The sequence below is a fragment of the Schistocerca americana genome, chromosome 2 (genome assembly GCF_021461395.2).
Source record: "Schistocerca americana isolate TAMUIC-IGC-003095 chromosome 2, iqSchAmer2.1, whole genome shotgun sequence".
Classification (NCBI taxonomy): Eukaryota; Metazoa; Arthropoda; class Insecta; order Orthoptera; family Acrididae; genus Schistocerca; species Schistocerca americana.
The window spans coordinates 311,035,227-311,051,939 of record NC_060120.1 but is presented as its reverse complement, the minus strand read 5'-3'; the positions used below and the strand labels follow the sequence as shown (position 1 = coordinate 311,051,939).

The 16,713-nt window shown below is 41.1% G+C and overlaps 1 protein-coding gene across 1 annotated transcript in view; it reads right to left on the bottom strand.

Annotated features, from left to right (window-relative positions):
* The window catches only part of LOC124593982 (formin-like protein 14), a 47,734-nt gene extending 36,579 nt beyond the window's left edge, over positions 1-11,155 (bottom strand). The window contains exon 1 of the mRNA XM_047132334.1: positions 11,078-11,155. Coding sequence (XP_046988290.1) covers positions 11,078-11,155 — 78 coding nt within the window. The remainder of the gene's footprint in view (positions 1-11,077) is intronic.
* Between the last annotated feature and the right edge of the window lie 5,558 nt (positions 11,156-16,713).

Genomic DNA, 16,713 nt, shown 5'->3' with positions numbered 1-16,713 from the left:
TTTAAAGCTAGCGCAACGCCAGAAGACAACCCGACGCCAGAAGACAACAGTGAGATGCAGGAAGACCTGCAGAGGATCGATAGTTGGTACAGCGACTGTTAGATGACCCTGAACAAAAATAAATGTAACGTAATTCGCATTAAGTACACTTCGATTGCACTATTGGTGACAAATCACTGTAAGCAGCTACGACCGTAAAATCATAGGAGTAAGAGTGGTAGGTGATCTACAGTGGAATGACCACGTTAAAATAATACATTGTAAGAATAAGCAGATGCTAGACTGATTCATTGGAAGAATACTTAAGAAAATGTATAAATGAAAAACAAAATATTGTGTACGTCCTACAGTATTAATTTCTTTAGCTACCCGGTTTTGGCTTAGAAACCCATCAGACTTTAACTGATTATCGTCGTCAAAGGAGTTACAATATTTGCCAACAACACTGGAAAATATTTTGCTCACCTAGAATGAGGCACGAATACAGATGCAATGCCATCTTTGACAGCACAGTGGTAATGCGATTAAAAAAGTTTAAAAACTAAACAGTAAATAAATATACCTTCCAATACAATAAAAGACGCATTACGAGGGAGTTATACGAATGGGACGGAAATCGGTAGATGTGATGCACGTGTGCAGACAAGCGAATAATCTCAGTTTCAGAAAAGCTGGGTTATTTATTCACAAGAAAGAGATTCACAAACTGAGCAAGTTAATGACGCGCTGGTGCACCTCTGGTCCTTGTGCAAGCAGTTATTCGGCTTGACACTAATTGATTTATTGGATGTCCTGAATTGTCTCCAGCGATGAGTCCCGCTTCGAACTGAGCCCCATTCACCAGCGAACACTGTTTGGAGACGCCCTTGACGAGGTGGGATGCCAGCCTGACTGTCACACGCTGTACGGCCCGACAACCAGGAATGATGGTTTGGGTGCCATTTTTTTAACATAGCAGAACCCCTTTGGCTGTCATCCCCGACACCCACACAGCACAGCGGTAAGTCGATGATATTCTACGCCGCGTTTTGTTGCCCTTCATGACAAAGCATCCTAGGCTTACATTTCAGCAAGATAATGCCCATCCACATACGGCTAGAGTTTCTATTGCTTGTTTTCGTGCTTGCCAAACCCTACCTTGGGCAGCGAGGTCGCCGGATCTCTCCCCAACTGAAAACTTTCGGAGCATTATCGGCAGGGCACTCCAACCAGCTCGAGGTATTCGCGATCTAACACGCCAGTTGGACAGAATTTGCCACGACATCCCTCAGGAGCACATGCAACAACTCTGTCAGTCAATATCAAGCCCAATGACTGCTTGCATAAATGCCAGAGGTGGATCAACGCGTTACTGACTTATTCAATTTGTGAAGCTCTTTTTCTTGAACAAATCATCTAATTTATTTGAAACTATAATCATTTGTTTGTCTGTACATATACATCACATCTACCGATTTCCGGTGCATTTAGGTAATTCCTTCGTGGTGCGTCGTTTTCTTTTGTCTTAGTGTGTAAATGGAGCAAACCTAGAAAAACATTAACACTAAAGAAGTGTTGTTTGAACAGTAAATAAATATAACTGAAGCAGACCTGGAAAAGTATTAACACTAGACATGTATTTAGTTTGCTTTGCTCCATTTATGTTTATCTGTCGTTCACCTTTTAACCTTTTTAATTTCATTGCCACTGCGCTGTCAAAGATGGAATTTTATCTATGTTCATGCCTCATTATAGATGAGTAATAACTTTCGAAACTGCCTCCACGCTAAATAAAGTAAACAAAAGAGTTCAAATGGCCTGATGCGCTTCTGATAAACTACAACAGGTTTCGAAACTAAGCTGCCGATGTGTCAGGACAGGGAAACTTATAGTTCGTGTGTGTTTGGATTTATGACAGTGAGATTTTGACTTGTACTACGTAAAAGCGTTCAAAAACGGAGCGTTTCTCAGCAAGCAGTGAACAGACAAGAAAATAAACAAATGGTCTTCGGACTAAACTTGAGTGTAAGATGTAATTCGAGTCTTAATGAGAATGATGTGGAGGTGGTTGTGATTTGTTCAAAAAATGGTTCAAATGGCTTTGAGCACTGTGGCACTTAACATCTGAGGTCATCAGTCCTCTAGACTTAGAACTACTTAAACCTAACTAACCTAAGGACATCACACACATCCATGTCCAAGGCAGGATTCAAACCTGCGACCGTAGCAGCAGCGCGGTTCCAGACTGAAGCGCCTAGAACCGCTGGGCCACCACGGCCGGCGTTGTGATTTGTTGACAGGCGATAAGATGATACATGGATCAGGAAATTTGTTTGATGAATTGCAAGAGACGAAATGTTTGGTGCGTAGATAACAACAGAAAACACTCAGGTGCGAAATGAAGACCGCATTGGATGGAAAGGCCTGGAGGAAGGCTTTAACTGCAAGCGGAAGTCACATTGTTACTGTTACTGACGATGGTATAAACAGTAGATTTTAACGAAATGGTGATAACAGAGACCAATTTTTGTTTTTAAATCTATTCTTTCTCCTCGGGTGGAGATCAGCCCCTGGTTGGGAAGTGTTTCACCAGAGGGAAGAAGAAGAAGAAGAAGATTGAAGCGACGTCGAAAAAGGTGGGCACGTGGACTGGAGCACGCAGTTGTGACGTGTGTATGCGACCAACACGGACTGTAGCAGTCTTAGGCCATAGTTGATATAGATCGCTCATGACGTCATTGTATTGAAACAAACATCTCGATCAGGTGAGTAGTGGCGGAATTCATTTGCAGGCGATTCGTGAAATACTGTTAAATTTTTCCTTATGTCAGTTGCAGTATTATGGTTACAGCTCTCTGCCAATCCATCTACAGCACAGCAATAGTCATTGGCAGAACCTCTTCAAAATTCATCAGGAGAAGAAGAATTAGGTGAAGCCCACTAGACTGTCAATCAATGGCAGAATCTTGTACACCGTTTGGATGTACTGAAAGATATCTGAAAGGAAGTAACATATCGTTCCAAGGGTAAAACAGTTCAAGGAAAAAAAACTGAACCTTTTTTTCGAGATTAAGTCAATGAATTTACAGGTACCAAGTAGATGTGAATGGCTGTCTATTTGTATTTATTTGTGCCTTAGGATATCTATCTCGTGAAAAATTCTTGTAGAATCTTATGAAATATTAATTAATTGCAAGATCTTTCTTTTTTCTGTCTGTTTCGTAATATGTTCTTATGCAACCTCAAAAGTGGCTGCAGTTTTCCCATTGATGAAGTAGGAAAAGGGAGGTATTTGTAGACCAAACGACTGCACAGAGGTTTGATGCAAACACATTTCAAAATCCTTGCAGATGTAAGTTAGGATATAACTTGGTACTCAGGATCAAGGAGCCGATGAATGAAGAAGATTTTGAGACGAGAGAGTGTTAATATCTAACTGACTGAAAGAGTTTTCTTTGCAATCAACATTTACTAATATATTTCTTATATTGATAATTTCGGTGTGAGTATATTAAGCTTATACTGTGGAAGAAAACTTGACATCGTGGATAGAAATGGAAACATGGCAAACTCTTTTACGCATATTATTGAGAAACAGGCAGGAAACTAAATGTTTCTAGCCGAAATGATATTCCGTTTCCTGCCACTGTGGAGGCGGTGAACCAAACGATTCACAATGCAACAAAAACAGGAATTCACCGAACAACTAATATTTTGTCACCTGTAAAAAGAAAGAAGTGTCAATACAGTGTTTCAAACTGTATGGTGTCCTTTCACCTGGCCAAAAGTAAAAACGATAACCGTCACATGAATATCGAAAGTTTCAGAGAAATTTGGTTAACTGTACTGCTGCATGAGTAATACTAATGCAACAAGTCTTTCAATTGTGAAAATCACAACTCGTTTGAGCTACAATGATAGTAACTCTTTTAACTGTCGGCTTCACTAGGAATAGTGCTGAATGACACAAACTTGGCTTCCCCCCCCCCCCTCCCCCCCCCCCCCCCCCCCCGTCATGTGACTTACACGTCGGTTTCAAAACTCAGAACAGCAGAATTAGGGGCGTGTGCGGACTGTATATGGTATCCCAGGATGAATGGTCAATATTCAGGGATAAGACAAGAACGATCATTCGAAGCAAAGAAGTCTAGTGATCTAAACTGCATACCTTAAGAGCTATGACTTCTCCATCTTCGCTACTGTGGAACAAATCTATTCTAGGGAAGAAGTGCTCACAGCTCTTAAGGTGTGCATTTTAGAGCCAATTTTTACTTGACAATTTTTCCTTATTTTGGTCCGTATTACTTCCTCCCAAAATATGGAAAGCAAAGAGCTTGCAGTGAAAGAGATTTGTTTCACAGTATATACGATGAAGTAGTGCTCGTAGCTGTAAGTTGGCAGCAGTGAACGGGTACTCACCGCTAGGAGCAGAGGCAGCGACCTGACGAGCATGTTGGCGACTGCAGTGGCCGGCGCCCCTCCTCCTTAAGTAAGTCCTCCCCCGCCTGCGCCCCCTGGCCACTAGGATGCGGACACCACTTTCACAGCGACGCAGCGTTGCGCACTCCCCTTTGACTGTTTTTGTTTCCCGGTAAAGAGTTGCCTCTCAGGATGAAGCAACAAAATACAGGTATTAAATTTTTCTAAGAGCCGATGTTGAAAATGTTCCTTTTGATATCACGGTACAGTGGAATACTTTCTGATCTTTTCCATCGGTCGTCCTCCAACATGAAATAGCGTCTTCTTTTACACATTACGCTACTGCAAATTAGAAAAAGCACGTTAAGTTAGGCTTTTCCTACGATACTATCCTCACAGCTGTCAGCGAACACGATCTGGGTGCAACCAATGCTTGTCCATGCTTTAGTTTATCATTGGTCTAACACACTTCGATCTGCAGAGTTGAATATGCTGGTTTTCTCAATTAGGAGAGATATAATTTTCGACAAGCCACTTAAGCCGGCCGGAGTGGCCGTGCGGTTCTAGGCGTTACAGTCTGGAGCCGAGCGACCGCTCCGGTCGCAGGTTCGAATCCTGCCTCGGGCATGGATGTGTGTGATGTCCTTAGGTTAGTTAGGTTTAATTAGTTCTAAGTTCTAGGCGACTGATGACCTCAGAAGTTAAGTCGCATAGTGCTCAGAGCCATTTGACAAGCCACTTAACTGTTGTTTTGAACAAATTAGTTACAAAATCCTTCGTTTCTGTTTAACTCTTCGGTTTCATTGTAATCATCATCAGTTTTCTCCCATGTAAACAGATGCTATGCATCTCTATCTCTGGCGGCTCATCGCTTCCTTCCTCTCCCCTCGACCTTCACTGTCAAGCTGCTTCCTGCACCTTGGCATCGTGCCCTAGAAATAAAGAAAAAGATTTACTTATGACATCCATACCATTCGACTTTATATTAAAACACGAGAGAACAAACGCCGGGTTCAGTGAGCGGGATTTCATTATTACTATAATACCTACACAAGACTCCTTAAACATTAATACTAGTATGACGATATTCAATATAGTACAAAATACATACATAATTTATAGTATGATAATATTCAGCAGTAATAACCGACGCTGTAAGTTACACAGTTCACCGGATTCAACACTCAGAAATAAACTCGAAGCTACATTTCTCAAATGCTAGTAAGTGGCAGAGTAATGTCTGCATGTTATTCAAAGCACGGCATGCTTTCTCTGTCTAACTGCAAGTGGCTTATACTTACCGCCGGCCTATACAATCCCTTCTACTCCACGCCTCTCAATACCTCCTCACCTCATTTCTCATCCTATCCATGGTATTTAGTTTTTTCATTCTTCGCCAAGCCACATCTCAAAGGCCTCCACTCCAATGTGTATATGTCTCCCCCCCACCCCCCCCCCCCCACCTCCCCATCTTTCAGCACTACAGTGGAGGAAACTTCATAAAAAACACTTTATCAGTCTCTTCCTCAAACCCTTGCCCATGTTGCTGCTGAAAACTCCTATTCCCACAAAATGCCTCTTTCGCCTTTGCTATCCCGGTTTTAATTTTGTGCTGCAGTTACAGCCGCTGCCTGTTCTGCTTTCTAGGTATTTCACGCTCTGTACGTGTTCGATTATTTCTTCATTCCACATTATCTTCAGATTTTTAATCCCTCCTTTGTTATCTTTGTACTGATTTTCTTTCCATAGCTCTTTCATTTGGCTTTACTGTAATATTTACGTCATAAAAGCAGTAACCTCAGAAAATGGGAAAGAGAACAGTTCAACCAAAAAGAAAACTTTTGCAAGTGAATGACCGAAACAAAACAATGCATCCTGGGAATGGTTCCGCGTACCTGGGATCAACAATAAGGTAGAAGACACGGAGAGCTGTCACTGGTGGAGAAGTTGTAATTAATAAAGCAACAAAGCTCATGAATGGCAAACAATAGCGAAAGAAACTAAAATATTTAGTGAAAAATGTCTTTTGAGAAATTCAGCAATGTTGCAAGACGTCCAGCGCTAGTCACATGAAACTAGCAGACGTTTTTATGAAGTGGTGCTGAGCAGCAGATAAGAGAACCCTTGTACCTTGAATGTCAAGAAATTCTGGGAGGTTTCTAGTCACGCTATTAGGGGACGTAGAGAATTTTGAAGAAATTGCCGTACGTGGAAAAATTAAAGTCTTGAAGCCAACAGGGAGAGCAGGGGAGTCGATCAAGTGAAGAGCAACTCAGACTTTCAATTAGGACAGGGACAGACGCAAAGTGATTGAGAAAGAGTGGCAAAATAGATTCCTACTATCACGAAGGTATAACAAAACTGATGAGGATATCTAGTTTGCAATGATCCTTTTGTCAACACAGAATAACTATAGAACTTCCAGTGACCACATTAGAAATAGTTTGTAGACGATACTTTGAGCTTTCAAGTGCCTAATCACCATTTTATTACTCAATTTTTGGCTCCATATTTTCTATCAAATGACGCGCCCACCGTTTACAACCATGTATTTTCGAACAACGTATTTGGAACCATTCCATGCAAGCTCATCACTACTTCAATTTTTTCCCGCAAGTCTCCATTAGCTTTTAACGTAATTACCTAATTACAGTGTTACAATCGTTACTTTCCCGTACGTCTACTCATTCTTTTTCAATCTTTATTCAGTCAGGTTGCTTATCTGTTATACACGTCCTTTCACGCTATTCTTATATCACCGTAATTTTTTCGCACGGGTGTCACTGACCAACTAATGTTTACTCGTATTTTCCCTTTGTCTTTAAGCTATTCACAAAAATGTCTTTTCATCCTAAATACAGCTCTTTAGGCTTAGATGGAGGCCATTTTGGTGGTTTACGCATCTTAAATTTTCACGAATAGGAACTAACTGTCTTAAGTTCACCAAATTTATTAAACGCTACTACACATTTCTTTGAAATTTTATTCCACTTAATGATAATTACTTATTGCAATTGCCTTTCATTCCTGTTTTCTAACCATGAATATTTCAATTTCTGTCATGCAATAATTTTAGACTGTATTTTATTTCCGATACGGTATTTTCATTTTGCTGTAGAGCCCTGACTTGAAATTAACGGCAGTTCGAAAGCAAGAGAGTTGATACGAAAGATATAAAGAATTTACTGCAGAACGTGGTAGTATCTATCGAAAAGGGTTATTAGCAGTTGCATGTCGTATCATTCCTCGTGCTGCTATCGTGCAGGGTGACTACATTTTCCCTAAATGATCGGTAGTTAAGGATTAAGGTAGTTAGGAGTAAACAATGAAAACTCCACGTGAGAATATCAACAGGGTAGGAGAAGGTAGATTGCTACTTACCGTAATTAGATGACACGTTAAGTTGCAGACAGGCACAATTTTTAAGTGACACACAAAGCTTTCGGACACAGCCTTCATCAGCAAAAGAGAAACATACATTATTCAAACACACAAGCAAGCACAGCTCACGCACGCATGACCGCCAACTCTGGCAGCTCGGGCCAGAATGCCACTGGCTTAGCTTTTTTCCTGCTTTGCCACAATGCATCTTCTGTCAATCACACATTTTAGAGGTCTGTATTCCCTTTCGCCTGCTTCATTTGCTGCACTTTTTATTTTCTCTGTGGAAATTACATGCCACACAGGGTGTATCATACTTGATAGCGAAAATTGACATATATGAGAACATGCGATAATAGGAGCGAAACCATTCCAGTAAAAATGGGTAGGGGAAATGAGCTGTTTGCTAGACAACAGCGAATGTGTGGATACGAGCCTCCATTAACTTCAGTATGAAATTTTGGGTATACGAGAAATCGCACAAATCTAAGGGTTGTCAGTTCGACTAAATACCTAGGGATTGCAATTACGAGCAACTTAAATTGGAAAGACCACATAGGTAATATTGTGGGGAAGGCGAAACAAAGACTGCGCTTTGTTGGCAGAACACTTAGAAGATGCGACAAACCCACTAAAGAGACAGCCTACATTACACTTGTCCATCTTCTGCTGGAATATTGCTGCGCGGTATGGGATTCTTACCAGGTAGAATTGACGGAGGACATCGAAAAAGTGCAAAGAAGGGCAGCTTGTTTCGCGCTATAGCGCAATAGGGGTGAGAGTTTCACTGATATGATACGCGAGTTGAGGTGGCAGTCACTGAAACAAAGGCGGTTTTCTTTGCGGCGAGACCTATTTACGAAATTTCAATCACCAACTTTCTCTTCCGAATGCGAAAATATTTTGTTAACACCCACCTACGTAGGGGGAAATGATCGTCATAATAAAATAAGAGAAATCAGAGCTCGAACGGAAAGATTTAGTTGTTCCTTTTTCCCACCCGCCATTCGAGAGTGGAATGGTAGAGAAGTAGTATGAAAATGGTTTGATGAACCCTCTGCCAGGCACTTAAGTGTGAACTGCAGAGTAACCATGTAGATGTAATGTATATTTCTTTGTCAGTACAAATCAATTACCGTGTACTTTTACTAATTCAGTTTTCCTTCAAATGGTTTCAAATGGCTCTGAGCACTATGGGGCTTAACATCTATGGTCATCAGTCCCCTAGAACTTAGAACTACTTAAACCTAACTAACCTAAGGACAGCACACAACACCCAGTCATCACGAGGCAGAGAAAATCCCTGACCCCGCCGGGAATCGAACCCGGGAACCCGGGCGTGCAATTTTCCTTGTTAACCCGTACAGTACAAACGGATTTGTCATAACACGCAGTACCAAGGGAGGAGGGGAATTGGTGCCCACCACAAAAATTTTTATAATTAAAATTTCTTTAGTTTTTATTGATCTTTGTTAACAAAATATTGTACAAAGAGCTACTAATGCGTAATAAAGATCCAGAAACGGCAAATTTCTTTTAGCACTCTCTTCAAAAACTGATTTAGTATTTTTCGCTTTTTTCATCATTAAGGTTTATTTCGTCTTATTTTCTTGAGCAGGACTCTGCACATTGGCAGAAAAAGACATTAAAAAGTTATTGACGAACACTTCATTACAATTAAAAAATATTACAGATATTTTAGGTTAAATACAGCAGTTTACAGGACATAGTCTATGGGATCACTTATTCATCTCTTTCTTCGCAAATGTCTTCACATTCGGAACATATAACAGTTTTCTTGCTATGTTTACTGCATGTGCATCTCACACTGTTCACTTCATTATACTTCAATGCTTTTGACTGGCTTTCACGACACAAATGACATCCTCCCCTTCCTGCTTCAGCTTCCTATTCAATGTATGGTTTCGTGAGCCGTAGTCCCAGTTCTTTTAAAAAACCATCGCTTATTAGATTTTGTCTTATTCCACTTTGGGAAGTTGAGCAGAAACAATGTATAACCATTTAACGCTGCTATGTCCACAGTAGTGTAGAAAACAGATAGTAGCCACCTACTAGCTGCTCTCTTAGTTGAGAGTTTCCTCACCATTTCATCATTTGATGGATTGTGTCAACGCCGGCTGTCGTCTCATTGTAATACAAATTTATGACTGTTTTCTTCTTAGCGCCAGTAGGTGAACCAATTGCAGCGTCATAATGTTGAGTCGACAGCAGCAGAAGGTTTTTTTGCTTTTCTCACGGTGAACATAAGAAACAATTGCGATTAGGATATTTCCAGTACTAGAATTCGCTGGATTATAATTCTCTTCTTGAGATGTCTTTCAGTTCTTGAGGTATATGCTTCCTATTAGCTTGTAATGTTCCTGTGAGAGTTAGCTTGTGGTTCCTCCACGAATCTTCGGCAAAATCAACTGAAGTATAATATCTGTCGCGGTGACATTGCGCCCTGAATGATGTATAGGTACAACCAGATGCTTCACTACAGCTGCAGCTGTATTTGATTGTTGTGGAGTATCATTTTTCTTCCCTGCATACGACTCCATGCTGAGCACATATTTGGTTTTAGCGTTTATGAGCATTCGTATAAATATACCAAACTTCCCAGGTTTCTCCTTTATGACGACCTTGAAGTGACGCCTGCCACGGAACAATGACAACATTTCGCGTCTCTCTGTCTTTAGATCTTACTATTTCAGTAAGCTGATGGAATCTAGTTCTACTCATAGTAGGGATATGAACAAATATTCCTGAAGTATTGGACCATAAATCAGGAATAGGTGACTTATTATGCCCTCCCTCCTCATAATAATAAGTAACCGTTTATATGCCACGAATTCAAGTCTGTCTGTTTTAGGTGAATTTCGTCGCCGCGCGGGATTAGCCGAGCGGTCAAAGGCGCTGCAGTCGTGGGCTGTGCGGCTGGTCCCGGCAGAGGTTCGAGTCCTCCCTCGGGCATGGGTGTGTGTGTGTCTGTCCTTAGGATAATTTAGTTTAAGTAGTGTGTAAGCTTAGGGACTGATGACCTTGGCACTCAAGTCTCATAAGATTTCACACACATATGACCATTCTTTTGTATTTTGTCTCAATGCTTCTTCATTGGTATGCTTTATTACGATGTTAACAATTTCTGGAGAAACAAATATTTCCGAATGTTTCTCTTATTGTTCCTAGTTTACCTTAATTTCTTCTGCTTTCTCGCTCTTTCACTATGTTTCGTGCTATTCGCCTTATGGTAAAGGAGATTTGGACGTAATAACTTTTTCAAATACTTCTCACTGACCTCACCAGTTGTGTCACCATCCGTTGCAGGTGCCCAGTGGTCGTCTTCAGAGCCTGTTTGTATATCATCACTGTTCATATCCTCGCACACAAAACATTCAAAAATGGTTCAAATGGCTCTGAGCACTATGGGACTTAACATCTGAGGTCATCAGTCCCCTAGAACTTAGAACTACTTAAACCTAACTAACCTAAGGACATCACACACATCCATGCCCCAGACAGGATTTGAACCTGCGCCGTAGCGGTCGCGCGGTTCCAGACTGTAGCGCCTACAACCGCTCGGTCACTCCGGCCGACCACACAACACACTCCCATTCAGTTACACTCACTACTTCATCACTGTCACCAAATTCCAGAATCTGTAGGTCCTTCTAAAATGTTTAATACTTCTCTCTCAGTAAGACAGCGGCGGTACATTTTCAATCAGTTCTGTCAACGGCGCTGAATAAGAAAGAACAAGAAACAATCAGAAACCGAAGAGAAATGAATCACTGTGGAGATCATTGTTGCTACGCACTCAGAGAAATTCAATGCCCAGAAATGTTATAATTTATGAAATAAGACACTCGTTGTCAACTCACATCTACTACTGAGGAGGTAGACTTTACGACCACCGGCATTAGACTTAAATTAACATATTAAGTTAAGCTAAAAATTATGTATTTATAAAATCTGATAGAGGAAATGACAAAAAAACAATAAATATTTTGATCAGCATTTTAAAATATGAATAACAATCGAAATATCGATATTTAGATGTTTACAAAAGACGGGCACAAAGTATTCCCGTCCCCCTGGGTACTGCAAGGGTTAACGATTCACCATGTGCGTTGTGCAGGGGATAGGCAAAATAATGTGAACAGTGGTAGTAATGGGATGGTTGTGTTTGACGGTCGACAATGCAGGTAAGGCACGTGTCGCGCTGTACTGTGCGTGGTCCGTACGGACTAGGCATCAGTGCAGGCTATTTACGACTAGCGCACACTTCGTATTTGCAGAGGCCGGGGTCGACGTGCAATGAAAGACCTAACAAGAGTTCCAAAGAGGGCAGATTGTGGGGGCCCAGTTAGCTGGAGCATCAGTAACCGAGACAGCCAACTTACTGAATGTTTCAAGAGCAACTGTTGCAACAGTCATGACACCCTACACAAAACATGGAAAGACATCATCGTGTGGTGGACGCAAATCAGAACTAAATGACTGAGATGGTCGTATGCTAACACGAATTGTGTCAAAACAACGCAAAACTTCAGCGGTTAAAGTGACGCAGAGCTCAATAGCCATCTTCGAGACGCCATATATATCGACACTGTCCGCCGAGAACTCCATAAATCGAATATTAATTACGAGATGCTATACCGAAACCGTTAGTGACGCCAACCATCACAAGGAAGCGTAAAACAAGGTGTCAGGAGCATAAATACTTGGCAGCTGATCAGTGGAAACACGTGATATAGTTCGACGAGTCAACGTTTCGTTATTTCGAACATTGTGCCGGGTTTTAGTCTGGAGAGCGCTAAAAGAAGTCTACAGGAGGAGGAGGAGGAGGCGATTAGTGTTTAACGTCCCGTCGACAACGAGGTCATTAGAGACGGAGCGCAAGCTCGGGTGAGGGAAGGATGGGGAAGGAAATCGGCCGTGCCCTTTCAAAGGAACCATCCCGGCATTTGCCTGAAGCGATTTTAGGGAAACCACGGAAAACCTACATCAGGATGGCTGGAGACGAGATTGAACCGTCGTCCTACCGAAGAAGTCTACAATCCTGATTGTTTGATTCCAACGGTTAAGCATGGAGGTGGAAGTGTGACGATGTGGGCAGCCATACATGGCTCTGCTCGTCCCATCATTACTCTCAAAGGCCGTGTTACAGCCAACGATTATGTGAACATTTTAGGTGATCAGGTGCACCTGATTGATTCAAATGTTGTTCCACAACAATGATGCCATATTTCAAGACGATAATGTACCCATTCACACAGCCACGACAGTATAATCGTGGTATGAGGTGCATGCAACTGAACTGCAGCGTCTCCCCTGGCCAGCACAGTCCCTGGACTTGAACATTATCGAACACTTGTGGGGGGTATTGGAGCGCAGACTTTGGAGCGGATTTCCACCCTCCTCGTCACTGCCGGAGTTAGAAGAGGTTATGATCGAAGAGTGACATAACATTCCACTGGAGACTATACAGTCATTATATGTCAGTATTCCAAGAAGAATCACAGCTGTATACATGCCAATGGGGTCCAATCCTTTATTAATAAACCGTTCCCAAGTAATTTCAATGTTCACATTATTTTGCCTATTCCCTGTGTGTTATCCAAGTATTTTTACTGGGACTAAGCTTTTGTAAAAACAAGAAATTTACGATCAAATATAAATTTAAATATTAGCAAGTTTTTCTTGAAGATATTTGTCTGTAATGTAGCCCTGGATGGAAGCGAAATGCGGACAATAAGTGCAGGCAAGAGGAGAAGAGAAGGTTGTGGAATGTTGTGTTGCAGAAGATGCTGAAGATTAGATGAACAAATCGACCAACTAATGAAGAGGTATTTAAACGAACTGGAGAGAACAGAGCTCTATGGCACAACTACAACAAAAGAATGGGTATCAGGGAGTACTTATTTTGATAATGTAAGACTAAGTCTTGACTACAGCAAACAGGTTCAAGTGTATGTAGCTAGCAGCAGTTACGGAGAGGCTTCTGCGGGATAGAAGGACAAGAGAACGGCATCAGAACACTCTTCAGACTGAAGACTACAACACTGGGGCCATGGGTGACTTTGTGGTAGAGCAGTCTGTCACTATGCCTCGCCTATCTTTTTGCATGTATTTGTTTCAAGATTTTCTCGTGGATAGCTATTCATTGTTGCCCCATCTGATAGTATTTTGTGCTTGGTGATACTGTGACAAGTTGAACAAGAATCTCTGATGTAACTACGATGAGGTGACAAAAGTTGAGGGAGAGCGATATGCACACGTATAGATGGCAGTAGTATCGCGTACACAAGGTATAAAAGGGGAGTGCGTTGGTGGAGCTGTAACCCGTACTCAGGTTTCCGGCGTGATTATGGTTGCACGACGGGAATTAACAGAGTTTGAGCGCGGAATGGTATTTGGAGCTAGACGTATCTACATTCCATTTCGGAAACTATTAGGGAATTCAATATTCCGAGATCCACAGTGCCAAGAGATGCCGAGAATACCAAATATCAGGCATCGCCTCTCATCACGGACAACGTAGTGGCCGACGGCCTTTACTTAACGACCGAATGCAGCATCGTTTGAGTGGAATTGTTAGTGCTAACAGACAAGCAACAATGCATGAACTAATGCATAAGGGCCATGGCGGACAACGCGTTTCTGACTTGCTCAGTTTGTGAAGCACTTTCTCTTGAATAAATCATTCGGTTTTTCTGAAACTGTACTAGTTCGTTTGTCTGTACATGTACATTACATCTATCGATTGCCGTCCCATTCGGTTATTTCCATCGTGGTTCGTCATTTTTCTTTTTTGTCTTAGAGTGTAATTGTGATTTATTGGTATTGTTACACCCGATTAAATTTGCTCTATAAAAGTACCTTCATAACAGTGAAAAAGTCTGTAACACACAGCACCAAAATGTAGCATCATCAGCTGCTGCATCAACTTCATTGAAATGTGGTGTATGTGTATGTATGCCATCGTCTGGTACAAAATGAAATGTCGTTCTAGCATCTCGCCTTCTGATGTAAACGTACTCGTAATTGTCTTACTATTGACTTACATAGGAAAAATTTTAGTATTTATATTGTACTTGTGAAACACAAAATAGCACAACCGGGTTGGGAGTTGTGTAGAGTGTATGACCGGAAACTACGTGACCCGAAGTGCCGCCATCTTGTATTTTAAAGTATAAAAGGAGGCCTGCGGTAGTTAAAAGTGTCAACATGGGTTCCTCCAAACTGCTAAACATTTCTCAGCCATTAGGGAGGAAGACGAAACCAACAGACAAACTCTTCGGTTTGTTGTTATTACAGCAGACTCTAGATAACTGGTTACAGACATTGACAACATAAATCACACCGAAAATGGTATGCTACTTAACAGGAAGAATGTAAATGTGCTAACACCTATTACAGAACCGTTTTGCGATAGCGTTATGGTGGTCAAAATTAGTGATCAAGTGGACTATCAAGAATAGTTAGGAGGAGATGTGTGGCTCGTTTAACTACTATCTAGGTAGTAAATTCCCAGTTTCGTCACTGCGTGACATGGCGTCAAGGCGGAGCTGCCTTTTCTCTCTTATGGGAACGATAGTGTGACAGCAAGAAGAATACGGCAAAAAATCGGTAAGGAAGCACTGGCAACTATTAAGAGGATATATAAAAATACTATTGTTATACCATATAAAGTGAAATTAACTAGATTTGGACATAACGCAAGACTTTGCCGGAATTTAAAAAAAAATGGAGATGTGCAACTACTTAATATGAAACCACGACATCTGCATGGAAGGAGATCGCCAGGGAAACAGCAATGTGATTGTGGACAGCGGTAAGACAGTTGGTATAGACTGTCTAGCGTGGTTAAGCACCAACTGTAAAGACGTATAACCAAGTTATATGTCAGATCGCAAGTGCTGGAGTGAACAAAGATATTTGTAACCACATTAGAGATTTTGTAAAGTTTCAGTTCTTCCTCAGCTAAGCAGCATGGCATTACCAACCTGGAGACTACAACATAAACTACAGAATGGATCGTTATTCGACCCTGTGCAAGAGTTTACGTGTATTAGACACCAACGAACAGTATTTACAATGTGCTCCACTGTACTCTGTGCCAGTTACGTCCAAGTGGCGTTAATTAACAGATAAGTTATAGAACAACTGTTGAGTTGTGTTTAATAATGATCTGCAGTTTGTGTACTGGGGTAATAACTACACCCCGAAATTGACAGGTGTAAAAGTAAGTCTTCCAGATACTCAAGACTGAGAAAAGCTTATCAGCTATGTTCTGTCTGCATAAAATTTTAATTATCTACCTATAAACTTTGTGTAGATTCTTAGCTCTGAATCCAATAAAGACGATATAAGTATTATCAGATGTGTTATGTTAAAGCAGGATAAAACTTATTTTTCTCAGTTTAGAACACTGTTCTCCACAATACCATCCGATTGCAGAATTGGGATTGGTTGACACGAGCAACACTATTGCACAAGTCCTAAGAAATAGAATAAATGTATCACACAGACTTAAACTATTCCACATTTAAAAAATTACACCTTTAAGTACAGTTAATGTATTACACACATGGAAAGGAAACTGGAAATGTGGGGCATCGAAGTAAAGAAAAGAAAACCGGAGCATATGGAGAAGACAACTGCCATAGAGGAAGAATAAAAGCTACAATTCGAAAAGGAAGAAGCAATTCCGGATGTGCAGGACAGGCTTACATATGGTTTTAAACACAATGTGTGGAGAAATCTGGCTACAAACGGGGGATATAAAATATTGGCATTTACTGTAAACAGCAATGGAGTTGCGTGTTGGTGTACTGTCTGGAATCAATGGAATCGAGAATGTTTACTGTGTTAAGGGATGTACGAAAAATATGCGAGTTTAACAGTGATGGAATAACTGCATTTAATGGA